Source organism: Haplochromis burtoni, unplaced genomic scaffold, assembly GCF_018398535.1.
Source record: "Haplochromis burtoni strain Fernald_Lab_line unplaced genomic scaffold, NCSU_Asbu1 Contig_237, whole genome shotgun sequence".
Lineage (NCBI taxonomy): Eukaryota > Metazoa > Chordata > Actinopteri > Cichliformes > Cichlidae > Haplochromis > Haplochromis burtoni.
In genome coordinates this window covers 470,334-490,294 of record NW_024582598.1, presented here as the reverse complement: position 1 = coordinate 490,294, position 19,961 = coordinate 470,334, and the positions used below count along the sequence as shown (strand labels likewise).

At 39.7% G+C, this 19,961-nt stretch overlaps 1 protein-coding gene across 4 annotated transcripts in view; it reads left to right on the top strand.

The window, feature by feature from the left end:
- The window catches only part of bcam (basal cell adhesion molecule (Lutheran blood group)), a 47,613-nt gene extending 31,713 nt beyond the window's left edge, over window positions 1-15,900 (top strand). For 2 of the 4 annotated variants that reach the window (XM_042227008.1, XM_042227009.1), the window contains 16 exons: window positions 114-238; window positions 441-648; window positions 2,643-2,710; window positions 2,794-2,890; window positions 3,027-3,209; window positions 3,761-3,885; window positions 4,017-4,155; window positions 4,638-4,753; window positions 6,109-6,250; window positions 7,605-7,732; window positions 8,389-8,530; window positions 9,445-9,462; window positions 10,139-10,171; window positions 11,685-11,820; window positions 12,448-12,547; window positions 14,333-15,900. In XM_042227008.1, coding sequence (XP_042082942.1) covers window positions 114-238; window positions 441-648; window positions 2,643-2,710; window positions 2,794-2,890; window positions 3,027-3,209; window positions 3,761-3,885; window positions 4,017-4,155; window positions 4,638-4,753; window positions 6,109-6,250; window positions 7,605-7,732; window positions 8,389-8,530; window positions 9,445-9,462; window positions 10,139-10,171; window positions 11,685-11,820; window positions 12,448-12,547; window positions 14,333-14,335 — 1,763 coding nt within the window. In that variant the 3' untranslated portion in view covers window positions 14,336-15,900. The remainder of the gene's footprint in view (window positions 1-113; window positions 239-440; window positions 649-2,642; window positions 2,711-2,793; window positions 2,891-3,026; window positions 3,210-3,760; window positions 3,886-4,016; window positions 4,156-4,637; window positions 4,754-6,108; window positions 6,251-7,604; window positions 7,733-8,388; window positions 8,531-9,444; window positions 9,463-10,138; window positions 10,172-11,684; window positions 11,821-12,447; window positions 12,548-14,332) is intronic. The other 2 variants (XM_042227010.1, XM_042227011.1) reach the window with 2 other exon arrangements.
- Window positions 15,901-19,961: the final 4,061 nt, after the last annotated feature.

Genomic DNA, 19,961 nt, shown 5'->3' with positions numbered 1-19,961 from the left:
TGTTATTGCCGTAATATCACATTGTGTCTTTCCATATATTTTGTAAAATTCTGCTACATGTTGCATTTTGCAGTGATCCTTGTTCTTTTTTCTTTTTTGTGTGTTCTTTTCAGTCGTAAGCAGTGGAAACGTGAATGTGGTTGTGAAGCCTAAAGTGGAGGTGTTAAAGGAAGAGAATGCCTCACTGCCCTGCACAGTCACCCCATTAACAACTGGCACAATTGTTGAATGGTACATTGTAAGTAATTTCTAGATGTTCATTTTCTTCCACAGTTTTAACATTTCTAAATAGCAAAAAACAAAACAAAAAGAAAAAAAGTGACATTAGAGCTATTTTGCACCCAAAGTTTAAAAGTAATGCTCTGTGAAAAAATACAATTTTCTTGTTCTTGTTTCATCTGACTTCTATCTTATGTTCTTCCTTGGAACCATCCATTCAGGATTTGGGAACTAGAACACGTATAGCTTTCTGTCAGGGTAAGGAGAAAAAGGTTGACCCTGGCACCCCTCTGACAGATCGGATCAAGATTGGAGAAGACTTCACTTTGACCATTTCCTCTGTTAAACCCTCTGATGAGCTAAACTTCACCTGTCAAGTCACTGACCCTGCTGGGTCTCCAGATGGTACCACTTCTCTGAAGGTCTTTTGTAAGTTTGCCAGTGCCCTTTAGCCCTTTACTTGACCTCAAGGTTACTCCATGAAGTTAAGTTTTCATTTAATTGTCATTGCCACTAATGTTTATGACTTTAATATATGAGATCTGCATTAATGCATACTTTGATTACGAGGTAGCTTAATTGTATCTCATGCATGTTGCTGATTTGAATTTGTAAATATTTACATTACGCCCATTCTATATATCCTTAGAAAAGTTTTATCCTATAGTATAATTTACCAAAATTGTCCTTGAAGAATATCTTATTTCTTTCGCTGCATGTAGTTCTTTGGAGCTTTCTCCAATACTTGAGATTACCATTTCCTTTTGATAAGATCTCCAGAGTTCAATTAACCACAACCTAATCACTCTTGACACTACTGATGAATAGTTCAATCACACGTGTCATTTCTAATATATCTCTCCTTTTTAAGAGTCCAGATTTATCACTAACATGCCGCCAGCTAATCATGGTGCAGACTACTCTGTCTTTGCCCCTCCAAAGCACCAAAATGAGTAGGATTCACTGGTATCTGGATTAAAGGGAGAAAAGGGGAGAATATGCATTGTGAGAGTGACAGAATAGCCTTTTGTTTAGTGATCAGTCCGCTTGAAGCTTTCAGGTTATCCATTAACATTTATGCACTCAGAGGCACCAAAGTTAAAAAAAAATCTCATAAAATAAGCTATTAATTGTGAGAACACCAGTGTTCAACAATACCGCGATAGAGTGTTATTTGACAAAGGACTTTGAGGTGTACTTAAGGCCCACAGTACTAAGAAAACAGGCTGTCTTATAGAATAGCAACTATTCTTTGTTCCCATTTGACCATTTGACTCATTGGGGTTGAGTTATAGTGTGGCTGCCCTGGCTTAACTTAATGGGACTGAGTTATGAGGTCTCCAGTGGGTTAAGCTGCAATAGCCTGGGGTCTTTCTCTCAGGAAACTTACAAGCTAAGCATTTTTTATTGGCAGAGTTGCTCCCACACAATGAATCAAGTCGTCAATGTGGATCTAAATTCATTTCTGCGCATCTGGCATGTGGGAATGACCAGAGTTTAAAAATACTGAGTAATGACTTAGACACAGAAAGAAATCTACTGTTTATTAATATAAGTGGATAACAGTTGCAAGCAGTGATAAGCTGACCTTGACGTAAGTGAATACTCACACCTGTGGTTGCGTGTGTGCACCAGTGTGTGTCCAACATCAACATTTGGTTGATGTTTGGTTGATGTTTGACGCTTGCATCAGCAAGTGTTAGCCACAAACTGCTTAATTTGTAGTGTGAATGTACTAAAACAAGAACCATTAGCAGCAGCGTTATATTGCAAGAGTAGTGACGGAGCAGGAGTCAAATGTAAGCATAGAAGTAACAGAGATAGTCTTTTTTATTTTTAAGTAAAACTACAAAACAATGCCTTCTTACTTTATTTACTTTATTTAACTGAAGTAACTCAGTTACTTGTATGTGACAGTGTGTGTTTGCCTGTAGGGATGCAACTAGTTTGTAGTTCACTCCTTCAGAGGGAACAGTTTTCTTGTATTTTGCAAGGGATCATGCGTCACAGGAGTCTGTTAAAGCAGCTCCCTTTTCAGGTACTACATCGTCACTGGAGGCTGACACACAGCTCTTGCTCTTAGACATGCCCAAACTTGCCCCCGCATATATCTCCGCTTATATTATATAATGGAAAATGTTATATCGATATTATCTCAGACAAAATAGTGTGGCATAACCTACTGTATGTGTGTGTGTGTTTATGTGTGATTTGACCCCGCTTCAACCAACACAAAGAAAGCCAAAATGAAATCATGTGAAGAAGGCTGTTTGCTGTGTAATTTAATTAGAGAAAGTCAGGAGAGATGGATTACAAATATGGAAGTTGAGCGTTTATGCGCACATACTGTTTGTAAAATGGTTTTCATTAAGGGAATCATAGTGTTGTAATTGTAACTTGTGTTGTCCTTTTTTCTGTCTCAGCTGCGCCCGAACTCCCAAAACTGACAACATCTCAGGCCATCACTACAGGAATTCCTTCTAGCTCAGAGGTCTGTATGCGTTGTTTGCACATTTATTGATTCTGACCAAAAATACATACTCTCTTATAGCTTTTCCATTGTCGTTTTTTCAGGTCGGCACCTGTGAAACGAAGAATGGGTTTCCTCTTCCAAGAATTGTCTGGTTCAGAGATGCCAAACCCCTTCCTGAGGTCAAAGACAAACAAGAGAGTATGTGTTCTTTATATATATAGATATATATAGATATGTATATATCTTCACCGTTTGCGTTCATTTGTAACCTGATCTGCTGCATTCCTTTAATTTTAGAACTGTTTTCCCTTTTTCCTTCCTTCCTGTCCGTCAGAAACATACATGGTTGCCAAACAAGTGAAGGAGACTTCGGGTCTCATCACTGTAACGAGCAGCCTGTACATGCAGCCCATAAAAGAGGACAAGGATTCGGAGTTTTACTGTACTGTAGAGTACAGCATGCCGGGGAACAAGATCGAAACGATGGATTCTAACCGCATCAAGATCAACCTAAACTGTGAGTGGTGGGCGCAGGCCGTTTGGGAGGGTATCCAGTCAGAGGTCTTTCCCTTCCCTCTTGTAGTTGGGAGGAATTGCATTTGGTTTATGAACTTTGGTGACATATTAATTTATTCCAGTTAGCAAGAACATTTTAAATCAGATATTTTAACCACATATAAATTTTTATTTGCTTCACACACAAATTAATTCATAATTCTTCTTGTGTAGGAAGGTCAATAGTACATTGTTTCTGCAATTTCTTATTTAATTATGTTAGATTCTGTATATATCTTTATTGTGCATCAATCGATCCACAACATGCCCTGTTAGAAAGTCAAAAGATATAGAAATATTCACTTCTGTCCTTATACCTACATCAAGGTGATGAGAATTATATGATAGAAACCCCATTTAGGAAAAAGACTCAGTTGGCTCAGGAGGAGGCACTGGGAAAGCATTTCTTCTGGAATGCATTACTCATTTATGATTGATGATGTATAGTGTAACAGTGAAATGTAACCACTGAAGGAATTTTCATCTGTTCCATGTCTGTTCTTCTCTGTCTAGATCCTTCTGACAAAATCTACTTTTCGCTGTTTAACACAAGTCAACCAGTCAAAGAGGGTGATACTGTAACCATGAAATGTGAGACTGATGGGAACCCCCAGCCTCCATTTGAGTTCACTAAAAATGTACGAGATCATTTCTTGCACACATTTGATAAAGAAAAGGCAACATTTAGTTGCAAATTTGTTTCTCTACTGCAACCTCTGTCACCCTCTTGCTTGGTTTTTACTCGTAATTCCTGTTTTTTAATATTCAGGGAGAAGAGGCCCAAGGTAAAGATGGTCTTCTCATACTGAAATCTGTCAAGCGCTCTGATGCTGCACAGTACAAGTGCACAGCATTAGATTTCGAGATTGACTTTCCCTTGGAAAAGACGATTGCCCTCACTGTCGACTGTGAGTAAGCCAAATACACATAAAGACACACACATTGCTGAATTAAAGAGGGTTAACACACAGAAAGAACAATGCATCTCCGGTTTGTGTGGTTCTTCCCATGTAGGAAGCCTTTCTTTTCATCAGTAAATCATAGAATTAAAAGGTTTCCATGGAATAGGCTCTAATGAAGTTCAGTCAGCCGGCTGATATCCAATTCAATTTTTCACACTTCATCTGTTACTTTAATGTTATCCCAAGCACACTGTTTAATCTGATCTTATCACACACATTAAGCAGTGATAACCTCGAAAGTGTATGGAATAGGCTTAACTTGGGCTCAAAATGGGCTTGACTTCAGAATAAGTGTATTAGCTTTGTACTGTTGTTTAATTTGAATTGGCACTTATTTAACACCTCAGAATGTGTAGAAGGTCTATAGTTTTCAGTCGACTCCCCCCCCCCATCTTATCTTTAATTGCTTTCTATTTTCTCTCTGTCAGACATTGACCCAGTAAAAGTGACACCAGCTGAATCTAAAGTTGTCATGCTTGGAGACAAAGCAGCATGGCAGTGTAGGATCAAGGCTTCCCGTCCTCATACAGTTCAGTGGAAAAAGGTGTGTGTCATCATTTTCTCAATTTTTCTTTCTTTTTTGTTGTAAATAAGTGTGCCATCCCCCCCCCTTTAAAAGAGTTGTGGTATTTGTGTGCATTCTTTCTGTTTTTCACATAAAATCAGAAACACCAACCAGCCTGGCACTATGTTTGATTGTTTAGCTGACTTGAAGCTTGATACAGGTACAGAGTCAACATTAGGACAAAAGAAATCAATAAATAAATAAAATCCTCACATTTCCAATAAGTTCTTTCTAAGCATGCTCAGTTTTTAAAATGAAAACTTGTCAGTGTCATACAGTAACAACATTCACCAAGTCAACAAGAATTCATTCCTTATTTTGGCTCAATGCACTGACCACTGTATTAGACACACCAGTTAATGCAAGTGTCCAATTAGCCCATCGCACTCCTTTAAATTAGTGCATGTAGACAGGTAGACATGGTTAAGACTACCTTCTGAAGTTTAAACTGAGCATCTGGACAAGGAAGGAAGGTGGTTCAAGTGTTTCAGAAAATGGTGATATACTGATTTTTTCACAAAAATATCCAGTCAGCGGCAGTCCTTTGGCTGAAAATGCCTTGTTGATGTCAGAGGAGTGCCAAATGTTCACATGCTCCCTAATATATCACGCTGGTGCTATGACAGAGAGATAATCAGTGTTATCTGCGTCACATCTGAGTGGTCATAATCTTATGCCTGCAGTACACTGCTACTACATATGCAGTTTCACTCTGTTGTGGATATTTTCAGTTTTACGGTAGCAAAAAAACCTTGTCTTCCTTGACACAGAAATTCATAGTGACGCTACAGCATGCACAGCGTCTTTTCTGTCTTTAATATGTTTAAAAACATTTTTTTATTTACAGATTATTTGTTCTCAATTGTCTATTTCAAGGATCTGGGTACATTTAATACTGTAAAACTGCACATAAATATACCTTTGGTGTGTTTAGTCTTCATTCCTGTTTCTCCACTTGTGATGTGCAGAGTGCTCCTCCAGTGTCAGGTCTGTTGTTGTAACCTATGTATCTATTGTTGTGTCTCTTGAGTGTGATGGAAACTCGCAGGCAGCTGGTTTTCTGGGCAGAGAATGTGTTTGTTCTTAGAAAGATGAATTCCTATGAGAAGAAGTTGAGAAGAATTGCAAGAGACAGGTTCATCATGGAGGACTGACTTTGATTTGTTATCACTGCGCTTTCAAACAGTGTGTGTGAAGATTCCTTTTCTGCTTTCCCATCACAGTGGTGTGCCATCAAATTAGATATTGACAGCGCTGTTCTACTCACAAAAAAAAAGAGCAGAAGCATAATATTATGAGTCCAGTTCTTCTTCAGTGTGCTTGTGTTTCTGCAGGACTCTGAGGTGCTGTCTCAGAACGGGACTCTGTCAATACAAAATGTTTCCTATCAAAATGCTGGAGAATATGTTTGTGTTGGAGCTGTTCCGTCTGTGCCAGGACTGATGTCCCAGGCTAGCGTCAACCTCACAGTCAAAGGTAAAAGTGCATGCACGAAACAAGTACACCCACACTCACAGGAACACTATAAAACTTTATCTCAGAGTAAATAGAAGAATTGAAGCCATGCTGTAGAGGCTGTCATGTTTCTCCACTGCTAAATCCGTTAAGGTAACTGTAAGCATTCTAGAGCCTACTATTTGGAAACAAAAGTGGAATTCCTACTTCATTGTAAGAAGAGTTTATATACTATAAAGGATGTTCAGCGAGGCCAGGCATTCTTTGAGCTCTTTGGCTTGACAAAACCAAAAACTCCAGGTAAAATGAGTAGTATCGAGATGGTCATATATCAACTTTCTCTGTTTCCTTCTCTCTGCACACTCAGAGAAACGGGGTGTTTCACATGTCACATGACTCTTTTTCCCTAAAAAAATGATCTGCATGTGTGCCACCTACTCAAGTCAGAGCCAATATCAGATGATGACGATAAAATATCAGAGCCAATATCAGATGGTGATAAAAATCTATAAATAATGCAAAAAATATTACAATAAAATGCAATACTTCCGCACATAAGACAAGAAATTAATGCTAAATCTTGGAATTTATTGCACACTGCAGTAAAACAAACATTTTAATTCAAGTTAATTATTTTATGCCAAGTGTGCTCTTGGTGCTGATGTTTATTGCTAATGTAACAGCCAAATTAGATGTGCCGATTAGAGTCTCACAGCTCATAAAAGGAGACCAGTCTGTCAAAAGATCAAAGTGAAATAAAGTTTGTTAATTGAACAGTGTAAAAGAGACATAGCAGTAGGCAAAAAATACATGTATGGCTTTTCTGAGTACATCTACATTCTAGTGACAGTGTGACACAGATGTTTTCACTGCTGTAACTTTACAACTGGGCATCTTTCTTGATCTAAGGTACAGCTTAACAGCCTGCACATATAAAGCGCATTCCCCAGCAGGGAATCTATATTGTATATTGTATGTAAAGCATGCTGTAAATAAAAACATTTGTGAACACTCTGGTACTAACCACGTTATGTCTTCAGCAAAAGTTACCACGATGATTCAGTGAGGTGAAAATAGAGCCTTTAGAATGACAGAAAACTCTGACTTTATGCTTGATATAGCTCACTAACTCATGAACTCTTGCTATGTACTACACACTGAACTGCTACCGCTATACCAATACACAAAGTGTAATAACAGTGGTCAGTGCCAGAGTGTGCAGAGTATTGTTTTGGTTAGAGGAAGGAATTGGGAGCAGCTTGGAAGTAGAAGTTGCTTCCTTATTGAAAGGAGAACTGAGGTATAACTGTATGTGTTTAAGGTTATGCAGCATTGTTCACTTTGTTTACCCATGACATTCTCATTCCCTGTCCAGGAAAGCCAGTGATTGACCCTCCTGCTCCTGTGAAGGTGGGAAAGGAAGGAGACAAGGTGACCCTTATGTGCGTAGCATACGGTGTGCCTACCCCTAACTTCACCTGGCAGCCCTCAGGAGGAGAACAGGTAGACATCTGAGTCAAGCTGAGAGAAAAATGAGTCTTTCCAGTTTACAGGAATCAGTAAAATGAACGTATTGGAACTCATTTGGAAATAATAGTAAGGCGTATTTCAAATGAAAAGCGTCCTGCTACTATTTGTGTTTCCATTAGAGTCAATATGAGAAGATTAAAGTGTTATGTTTCATAACGTATTAAGATCACTCTTGGTAGAGTACTGTGTAAAACTTCAAAAGCTCTACTAAAGGGGGAAAAAAAGCGAAAACAGCTTTTAAGAAACTTGTAGAGGGAGTACGCCTTCATTATTAAATATTACATAAACTGATAAAATAAGATAAAACGTTAATCATCTTTTTGAAAAATGTGATAATGTCAGAAACTAGTAGGGATGTTTGGAAGATTAAAAATGAGAGCACAACTAATAATTTTCACGAGCAGATTTTTTGTTTGTAAGTGAAAGGTAGAGAGAAATATCACATATGAGAAGTTTGTTTAAAATAATAGGAATGGGACTCATAAGACAAGTGGATAGTAATAATAAAAGAAGAATTATACTGCAAACTCATATAGGCAAAAGGCAAAGAAGGATTTTGACAAACGACACTAATTTACTTTGGCCTTTTTCCTTTACATCTCTTCCTTCCTTTTTATCTTCCCCTCCAGTCGATAACAGTGAAAGGTAACAAGTGGGTGAGCACTTTGACCCTGAAAACCACTGCTGATATGATAAATGGCGGGGTGACCTGCGAGGTCGAAAATGAGCATGGAAAAGATATCACGGTCTTCCCACTTTCTCTCGAACAAGGTCAGTGTAACAAGCTCTCTTTCTCCACTGGGTTTTCCTCATTAACCTGAAAATGTGATTCAGTTAAAAAGTTGCGTTGGACATGCAGAACAGATGAAACCAGCGTTCGCTGTTTTTAGTCAAATTATATTTTAAAACTTACCAACAAAAAAAAAGTTGCATAGCATAATCACATATTCAGTAATTAAAAAATAAGTGTTTGGAGATTGGCATATTACCAAATTAAAATGGAATGCACTGCTCATTAGTTCTTCTTATAAATACTTACATGGATGCAGTGAGGAAAACTGGATATCATCTTCAATTCTGTAAAAGCTGTTCACTATTGAAATGAAAGTTATGGCAAAAAAAACAAATGTTTTTACAGTTAGCCAGTTGTGGATATATTTTGTGTACGTGACCAAATGGTTAGTCTTATTGTGTGTGTACACAAAGGGAACACACAGAATAACGCCCAGAAATTGCAACGATCCGTGCAGCCACAACACTAAAACTCATTTGTATCTCATCTTCATTGCTATAGAAGTGTCTAGGAGTAACATTTACGATCTAACACAAGTAGTTATGAGTGAAGAAAAACTTGTAAAATACATAATAACACATAATGATCTGAACTGACAAATTTCTTTTTTTAGAATTTCATGATTACAAGTCTCTAAGGTAACACAGTGTGTCTTAATGCCATGCCAGTAACTTCTTAGCCTGCTAATAACATCAACTACAGTCTGATCTTCTTTCACCTTTTGTAAACTGCATCTACACCTTTATAGCTTGCTTCTTTCATGGTTTGCTTTTTAAAATGGGCTCTCACTAAAGTTATTGATAATAAAGCTGTAGCTGGTGCCTGAATTGCTGTTTTACATCTTCGTGATCTCGCTTTTCTTGTTTTTTTTTCTCCTCCTCTCTTTTTGCAGTTGGCAGCTCAGCTGAAGGTAGAACCTTCTCCCTCCTCCTCTTCCTCTCCTCCCTTCTTCTCTCAGGACTCTTTGTTGTACAGACCCTGTAATTTAGAAACTCCCCTCCATCCGCTTCCTATTGCCCCAGCCCTTCCATGTCACACACACACACACACACGACACACAAAGACACACACACACACACACACACACACACACACACACACACACAGTCCAGGGGTGGCTGGGTGCGTTGGTCGCGGGCGGGGCGTCCGGCGGTTCGTGGTCAGCACACAGTCACACACACACACTCCTCTGCTGTACTGTAACCTTGTATATTTGCCCTCTTAACTACCGAACACTGTGGATATTGTACATTGTTATTCTTCTTCTCTTGTCACCTTTGTATGATGTCTGTCCTATATTTTGTGGATGGTACCAAAAGCTTTTGTGGCCCCTTGGGGACAATAAAGGATTCTATTCTATTCTGTTCCTTCCACTCTTCTCTTCGTCTCTTTACTGTGTCTATTTGGTCACCTCTTCTTTCCAGCTGCCTTCTTATTCCTTGCTTTTTCTGCTTTTCTCCGCTCATCCGATGCTGTGTGTAGATTAAGTAACTTTAGCTAAGTATCTTTTTAGTGGTGTGCATTGTGTGTGTTGTGGTTGTTGCTTTGCTATGCTATGGGACTGAGAAACTCTTTTTCTCTTAAAGTGCTGCTTTCTGGAAACCCTGTGCTAACGTCAGGTCTGTATCGCTAACCCTATTGACATGTGTATGGTGTTCGTCTACAAATGTAAGTTGCTGTGTGTGTATTGATGGCTGTTTACACACACAAAGGTTTTATGTATTTGTGTTTACAAGAGTTTTTGTGTATCTGTACTTGTATTACTGTAGCTGAGAAGATATGCTTCTAGAGAAGTGAGAATGAATAGGTCCTGTATGAAGTATCACACAATTCAAAGACCAATCATGAATATTTTCCTTTTTGATCAGCCTGCTTATTTCCTAAATAATTTAAGGTTAAAAACTAAAAAAGCTGCCTGCCAAAATGTTATCGAGCATATCCAAATGCCATTGTCTAATAAACAGGCCCCAAACCCCCACATTATGAAAAAGCGAGTAAAAATAATAATTAAAAAAGTGATAATTTAACAAAATAGTCATGAAAATATTCAAATTAGTTAAAAAATGTATTCTTTGGGAACATCAATTGAATTTTATAACTTCGGGATTCAGAGAAGACTTCATGCATCCTACTCATTTTCAACATTTTGGTGGAAATGTTCCAGGTTTCCTTTTTTAGCATACACAGGAAAGGAAGCATCTTTGACCTTGTCTGTAAGGACACCACAGACTGTAATATCAGGCTCATACTGTAGCACTGCAGTTTAAGTTAGAAAAGTACTAAAAGTACTCCTGCCAACATTTTCCTGGGGATATCAGAAAATCAATACTCAGAACCAATACACAATAACATTTCAAATGCCCCCCGGAAAAACAAAGAAAAAATCAAAATTTAACTGCCAAAGAAGGGGTGCAAGGGGGCAAAATTTTTTTATCCCTTGGACAGTGACAGGAGCAGAAACAAATATAGTTTTCGATTATGACTGGATCTTAATAGGCTTCAGTAATCTTTGTAGGGTTAGTAATGTTAGCTTGAGAAAACATATTATAGCATCATGTCTTCACAAGTACAGTAATACAAGTGTAGGTGGTTGGGTGAGTATGTTCAGTGTTGTTTCATTGCTCTCATTAGCTGTCTAGTATTATCTGCGTAGACATAGGCCCTGTTTTTGGGTCGCATCACATTTCAGTCATTGCATTCAAAAGATAGACTAACCCCACATCCCAATCCCCGCCCCTTATCCTCTGCCCTCCACCTTTCCAACTACCCATCCATCAACTGTCTTCACCTGGACTCCATCAAATCTCATTCTCTCGCTCTCTATCTTCCCATTCTCTCCCTCCCATGATAACACCAAATCAAATCAATTTCCTTCCTCTTTCTCTCACCAATCCACCACCCCTAACGATGCCTCTCTCCCTACCACTGATTTTTTGAAAATCGAAAACTCTCCATTCCATCCTCACACCTCCTCCACCATGATCAACCCTTCCATGATTCCCCTAAACATCTGCCCTCCAATCAAATTTCCCCAAACTTTCCCACCAACCCTCCACCTCGCAAACCTCCCACCTGCCCCTCGACCCTCCCCCCATCCCTCCTCCCATATGTACTTCCATTGCGGCACTGTAGCTGGACAGGGAGGCTCCAGTGCGGTGGTGATAGCTGTGGTGGTGTGTGTTCTGCTCCTCCTGTTGCTGGTTGGCCTCCTCTACTGCCTAAGCAAGAACAACAAGCTGTCTTGCAGCAAGAAGGACCCGAAGGAAGCGTGAGTAGAGATCAGGGACAAAAGGGATGGGAGGGGGGATTAATAATCACATGAATCAAAAAACACTAAAAGTCAAAGTGCTTAACAAGTTGGAAAATCTGTAACAAAAAACAAAAGTGTTTGGTTTGCTCATGCCAGAATATTTGTTAAAAAGACTATAGATATCTATTTGTATGCACTGACGATGTTGCTGATTGCAAAATACATCTGAAGTTTTTACAATATAGAATACCAACTTTCCTAAGCTTGTTTTCATAATTCTTTTTAATTACAAATGTGCCATCTGTCCTGCAAGAATAAATTTTCTTTTAAATAATCAGAATATCCTGATTAGCAGCAAGAGCAGGGTTTCTTTTTCTTTATTTGCTTGGAGATTTGACACAATAAAGTACGATTTGTAAATGTTAAGTTTGCAGAATAGAGTTACAGGATACATACATTTCAGGTCCACTGGGAGAACTGCATTAATACTGCACAGGTTTATTTTGCAAACAAGTTGTCAGACTGATTCGTTCTTGTCTACATGCATTTGTAAAACTAAGCAAATATTCGCCCCAACAAACACTTAACTCCCCGACTTTTTCTTTTGTTTTCACTGTTTTTTCTCTATTCCATTTCTATTTCTAGGAACTCTGGAATGACGAACAGTAGCATTATGGTGGAGCTGAAGACAGACAAGCTCAATGAAGAGGATGGTCTCTTAAACAAAAAAAATGCAACAGAACAGGTTAGGCCTATAGAGCCATGAATCTGAATTGAGAATGGTACAGCTGACAGTTATAATGGCTGAGCAAGTAAACACTTGACCTCTACATTTGATCTTTTCTAAGAATTTAGGTGACTTTGTCTGATTCTGCATTCATGAGTGTGAGTCACACAACAGAACAATAGTGGGCAGGAGCAAGTCAAGGACAATTCAGCACAGTGGATAAAAACAAAGCCTTTGCATATTTTGAGAGACTGTTTGCATAGAAATAAAGGTTATTTTCAGCCAGTGTCTGTGGTCAGGCCTCACTTTTTGCTGGAAACATCAAGAAATGTTAGTGATGTAAAAGCCTCTTATAGTAATTTAAACGGGGTAGTGCCAGTATTCCTCTTTGTATTTTTAGCATCACCAAGGATGAGCACAGTCCTGCAGACATTTACTAACCTAAAAGAATCCTTGATACCTGGTTGACATGACCATGAGCGATACAGTCACCAGAAATCTCTTCACACAGCTCCGTCATTCTGATTGAGTGTCTAAAGTCAGTTTTAGTTCAAGGGAAGCTGGCTTGGAAAAGTGGTTCCTCCATCGTGATGTGGTGTGAAAGCTGCGGGGAGTCATCTAGAAATGTCATCACAAATGTAGAACATTTCATCTTTAAATTTACTGTAGTGGCATGTGTGACTTGAATTTCAAAGTCTTGTTTTATGTCACTTTTGAAACTGCTGACAGCAAACTGGATGACATTTCATAACTGCAAGGAGATATCAGGGACATTTACCTTTGCTTTTGAAATGGATATAACAAGAAGAGAAGAAAGATGTAAAAGTCTGTCTCTCCATACATAATCAAGTTAATATTTCTTTACTGAGATGCTATTAAAATATGAAAAGAGCCTTCGTGCCACAGATGCACTTCACTGGATTCTGAAAGTAAATCTCGACTTCTACATTTGACAAAGGATTTTCTTACAATGCCAAGTAAAGTAACACAAGTCTGTAAAAGTTTAATAACACAGCAGTGATATCTCGTCCATAAAAAGTGGTATTTTTTGATAAAATGTTGTGTATCTTATATTTATCTGTCAACTCCAAGTAATAAAGTTCTCTGAAAATACTGCAAGATATGAAAAGAAAACATTACAACATAAGGTGTCTATTTGGCACCAGTGCTGTGACTGTGGTTTTGGCAGTGGCACCAGAGGTTTCACTCCCAGTGCCTCACATGTACACTTTGTAAGAATAACTTGTTAATTTGCAGACCTCAGCCCAAATCCCAATCTTTAACCTAAACTTAATCAAAAAGTAAAAGCAGGTGAAATCTGAAGTATCCCTTCAAACCCTCCAACCTCCTATTGAATACTTTGTGTGCATCTCTGCTGACAGAACAGCACTATTCAATGCCATGCAGAAGCAAATTTAATGAGTGTTGTAAAACCATGGGTTTGGTTTATGCTTTAGATTTAGATTTCATCCACAAACCAGGAAAGCTGCTGAATCTTTTGGGCACCTAGCTGTAGATATTTCTGATACAACGTTTATTCGACATTCAAATGATTTTACGCTATTGTCGTTGTTGTGCCGTGATCTAAATGAATTAATTTACCAGCAAACTGTTGAATAAGAAGAAAAAAAGAATATGTATGAAGAATTTAGGAAGATATGGATTATTTTTCCATTTAATTGCATTTGATGTGTACAATAAATGCATATTTTCTGGAAGTTGTCAAAAAAATAGGCGTGTTTGTTTCTTGTTGTTTTTGCATATTGGTCATATTTATTAAGTTTTGTCATTTCTCTCTGACAGTGATAAAACCAGATGATGAAAAAGGCTCCCAGAAGGATGAAGCGAAGAGGACAACAGGATATGAAGACAACAGGGCTAATTTTTTTTTTTTTTTTTTACTGGACTGGTGATATTAAAGTTGTGGGGGCAATGAGAGGTGGAGCAGGGACATGGGTGTATGTTGAGCGGTGTGGCTGCTCAGCATGTTCAGCATTGGCTATTCTTGTTTTACAACCTGCAATAGCCAAGTTGGGTGGAGTTTTTTTTTTTTTTTACTTTGCCTTTTTTTAAAGATAGAGTTCTTAGACCTCTATCCAACTTGTGCTGCCGCAGGTTTAAAACGATACATGTGCGAAATCATATTCTGACAACACTGGATAATTCATTAATTTACCAATCATGTCTTTCACTCCTCTGCAGAGAAGAGCTGTACTAAGAAGTATGATTGGCACATGCTTAAACACAGTGACAGAATCTTCTTATTCGCCCCAAAGGAAACCTCAAATTCATTTTCTTCTAGTGTTAGTCTGCATTTAAGCATAACACTGAACAGCTTTTCTGTTTTGGAGTCTGCAGTTAAAATATCTTTCCTTTCTGCTGGTAACATTAGGCAAAAATACACCCGGCTGTTACTCTGTTTGATTCACCTCCCTAACAAGCTATGATTTACGCTCACATTTAATCCCCGAGCACACTGTTTGGCACTCGTAACTGTCGAGTTTTTGTTCAAAGAATCTCTGTGTTTGCATTAGTGTTGTTTAATTGCAGTTTTGCCACCTGTGACTGTTTATACATATATATATATATTTATATATGTATGTCTTTCAGTATCTCTAATTAGCTTTCAGTAGAAACAATCCAGGCTTTTAATAACACCAATTCTGTCTCTAAAATTGCTTGCCTTTTTTAATCTAGCTGAAAAGCAACCAAACAAGCAAGCTATTAGGTTGTACAAATTTGTTCCTGCCATTTGCAGCGCACTTGTATATTATGTCAGTATACCAACTGTTCACTTGTTTTCCTATGTGCTTGTGTTTTCCTCTGTAAATTCAAATAATGCTCACTCTGCCTATCAAGCAGGAGGAGTACTGTGCATGATGTGGAGTCCAAGGTGTTTGTGGTTACTGAGTTGCCAGCAGTAATGGCTACTATTTATTTCTCAGTGTTTCACAGCGTTTTGGTCCCCTACTTCAGGATGAAAGCTGGGGCCAGTGAAGTGAAAACTGAGGAACAGCACAGCACACAGTGGTTTTGCTCAGAAAGCCCAGTTTTCACCAGAAATTGGTGTAATTTGGTGAAATGGTTGACAATCTCAAACAGTAGCCCGCTGTGCTGTTGTTTTCCCATGACAACAAACTGGGACTTTGAGCAGCTGCGGTGCACTAGTCGCAGATTCACCTGTTGGGAGTAATCACTTGCACAGGCTCACTCTAGTTTGAAACAGGCAGGGGAGGGAGGTGTGGGAGAGACTGGGGATGTTCTTGGGGTATCTACCTTTTATTTTTTACCAAATGAAAGCTTTTGAGTGTCACAGCAGGTGTGTCTGTGTTTAGGTACGATGTTTTTGTTTATCCCCTACACTGTCGGCAGGCAAAAAAAGGAAAACAAAAGCTTTGATAAAGGGGTACATGCCCTTTTACTTTGTTTTACACTGGAAGTATTGGCCTTGATTTATATTTTTTTTAAAAAGGTCACCTCAAACCACTCTCTGTGCCCACAAAGCTCATTGTGTTTTCACTGTCTGTCTGCTGATCTTACCAAAACATGTTGAGTGTTAGCAACCCTGTGGGGGCAGGTGAAGATAGATAGTTCATTTCTTTTTTTCCCACTTGTTTTATATCAAAATAATATGGTACAGTATAAAAGTTGTTTAGAAAGGGGATTGTCAATATTTGAACTACTGATGTTTTTTTCCAATGTGTTTCCACTCGCTGAGAGAAGAGAATTATTTTTTTTTTTAGATTCCATTTAAATGGTTTACTCTTCTCTCTTTACTGTATACTGTATATTTTGTGGTACATTGTTGTGACGTGTTGATGTATCTTTTTGTTTTGCTCCAGCCATGTAGAGTTTATAATGAAAAAAAAGAAAAAAAAAAAGAAAAATTACCCCATTCACCCAAATATTCTCTGTGTTGTTATTCCTTTTTCTTTTTTCTTTTTTTGCCTGTCCCGTTTGGATCTTTAGCCATCAGAATTATTGTCTGAAGGCCAAGAAAGATGCCCAGAGGATTTACTTTACCAAGTGGATCATCATGGCCTTGCCATATTGGTCCATTTGATTGACCTTTATTATAATTATGTATTTATTTGATTTTCGGTTGTTACAGACGGGACAGACATGACTGGGGGATAGGACTGGGAGAGAGAATGAAGAAAGAGAGGGAGAGAAAGAAAAATAGAAGGGAGAAGAGATGGTGAGAAAGGGTGAAGAAAAAAAAGAAAAACAAACAAAACACGTGGATCACCTGTATGGAGATAAAAAAAAAAACAGAAGAGAAAACAAACATAAAAAAGCAACATAATAAATACAACACCATCACAATAAACTAGCCAAAAGTAGATAACAGTAGATACTAAATATTACATGTTATTGTGCAGCACGCAAGATCGACAGCGCACAATGTGCTTCGTGGTAGCAGGCAGGAAGGGTGTAGTTTGTGTCAGTGAACACCCGTGTGTACACCCGTTTGCACACCTGTGTGGATCAGCACGCTTGTATTCAAAAGGTTTCTCCATGTAACGATCTGCTAGGGAGTGTGGGGAGCCATAGCCCCGTCCCCCAGGGCATGAAGCAGGTATGGAGGAGATCCAGGCCCCAGACATCCAGAGGCCCCGAGACGAGGACCCAAGGAGGACCACCACAGGGGCAACCGTGCCACCCTCCTGGGAAGAGCTGAGGAGAGCCCCAAACGAGAGGTCACCCAGCAGCCACGGAGCAGAGGCCAGAGGGGGTTGCAGTGACGTGCCCGCAGGGATCTGCTAGCAGCCAGCTGTGCCAGAGAGGACCGGGCGTCAGGCCCAGAGGCCTGAGGGCACCCCACCCCCCGGAAGGGGCCCAGCCAGGCCACAGGCGCCGGGCCACAGGCGCCAGGCCCCGCCAATCGGCCACCAGGAGTGAGTTGGTACATACATGAGCGCCCAGCCCCAGACACCAAGAACCACCAACACACCAACGTCTGAGGGCATCAGCCACTGGCAGGGAGTGTGGTGAGGGGAGATAGGCCTCCATACCTTGGAGAGCCTGAGATGTTCCCAGAGAGGTGGAGTCTAAGACCCAAGCTGACACAGACGAACAGGCGCACGGAGACACAAATGTGCATTCCCACCCCCATATACACAAACAAATACTCGGCACTCATCTGACATGGAGACAAACACAGATAGGCACTGTACACACATTCACACTCCCCAAACATACTCTATATCCCAGGTCTGGGTACCCCCGCCCCCAGAGGGGCAAACCATACCCGGATCCAGGAGATGTAACCCTTCTCTCTGGGGTGGAGGAAAGCAGTCCGCCTCCTTATCTGCAGTAGCAAGGAGGCCCCGCATCCCACCCCCGACGGTTAACAGAACGGGGTGAATGAAGACCACAAAACTTCCTCCACCCGCTCATATGTAGTGTTGCTGCATGCTGTTTTACAGTGCATTTAAAACACAAAAGGGCATGGTGCTTCCTGCCAGAGAGCAGCACGGCTCCTCCCTGTGTTGTTATTCCTGTCATTGCAACATGTTTCCAGGTCTTCCAGTCCCTTTTACCCCTCAGCTGTAAAAGGCTGATGGGGTATGCCATCAGCTGGACAGGTGGGCAGTGTGAATACCTAAGTGTGTGAATGCGAGGTGCATCATCGGTTCAAAAGTCTGAAAAAGGTTTTCTGAAAAACTGGGATGGAATAACTATAGGAGTTTGAAATTGATACAGTAGTGTCTATACCAGGGCTGCCCAATCCCAGTCCTTGAGAGCTACTATCCTGCAGCTTTTAGATGCATCCCTACTCCAACACAGCTGAATCAAATGGTTTGATTACCTCTTCAGCATGCCATCGTGTTTGGCAAAGGCCTGATAACAAGCCATTCATTTGATTCGGGTGTGTGGGAACAAGGATGCATCTAAAAGCTGCAGGACGGTAGCTCTCGAGGACCGGGATTGTGCACCCCTGGTCTATACGGAGGCTAAGGGCTAGCACTGGTGGTCACTGGTATTTTTGGAATTTGGATTCATCACCTTTTATGACAAAAGTAGATAAAAATTGTTGGTTTTTTTAAAAAAAAACGTATATATGTTCAAATAACTAAGAAAATGTTTGAAGGACGCAGGTCTGGCCATATAACGTGCCAGCTAAAATCCTTGCACAGCATTGAACACCATCTCTAAAATATTCACACACCAGAAATCTAATTGCTCTTGATGTAATTCATCCGTGTGTTTTTTCTTGCACTTCCTAGAAGATGACATCTAAATTGATTCCTAGCTTGCACCCAATTTTAATCTCTTTGATATAACCGGCATTATGTAAATTTCCCCCACATTGATTGATTCCATGATTTGTTGTGACAGAGCAGACAAATCGAGGAAGCCCATGTTTTGCATCAATAACTGCTTTATGGATGAGCTTGCTGCCGACTTCATGATGCAGCATTCTGTCGACTCACTTTTATACTTGGGAACCAGTTTAAATGAATCCATCAATCATCAACCAATTGCGGTGCAGCTTTGTTTATAGATCAGTAGCACTTAGTAGGATGATTCTTATCAATAGCGGCTATAATGATATATCAAAACCAACCATTAATCAAGAGTGAGGAGGGGAAAAAATGCTGGTTCATTCTCTTCATTAAAAATCTCCTCTCCTAGCTTTTGTAATAGTGTGTGCTAACCTTGTATTACCTTTTGACAGTTTAGCCCAACACCGTGCATCTACACAGCCTCTGTGCTTGTGGGCCTATTAGCGCCATTGTTCTGACACGCACCCACTACACCACTCGTGTTCCATTAGGAAATTAAAAGTCTCCCATCAATGTGACCCGCTGAAATCCATCTGTGCTTTGAATACAAAGTAGCAAAGATGGAGACCAGCAGGATAAGAGCACAGGTCGACAGGAGAGAATTAGAAAATGCAAGTAAAGATGTCAGTGTCAGTTTGTGCTGATGTAATCACAAGCTCTAAAGGTCCGATATGGATTGACAGTATTGACATAATGCACATTTTTCTACCGTGCTGTTTGTGTGTGCTTTATTTTACAAAGAACAAGTGGATCAGTGCTTTTCAGTCTTGCTAACAATGAGGGGGGATTACGGTCACTCCACCCAGTGTCCTTTCCCTTTTCCCTTATCTCTTGCTCTGCCTGCTGAGAGTCTTCATGCTCCCTTCACTGGGTTTGGTTACAGTAGCTTTAAACTGATTTAGTAATTTAGTGTTGGCCTATTGAGGGATGACAGTCACTGTCTGTCCCTTCTGCTTGCTCAGCCTGGATCTGATGGCCACTCGGTAGCATTGGGTTGGTCTCAGCACTTTGGAGGACTTAAACTATGGAAATAATTCACTGCTGTTACATTACTTCCATAAATATTTTGTTTTATAAGCTGCTTCTGTATTTTCAGTCAAAAACGTATATCTACTTTCACTTCTAATAACATATATATATAT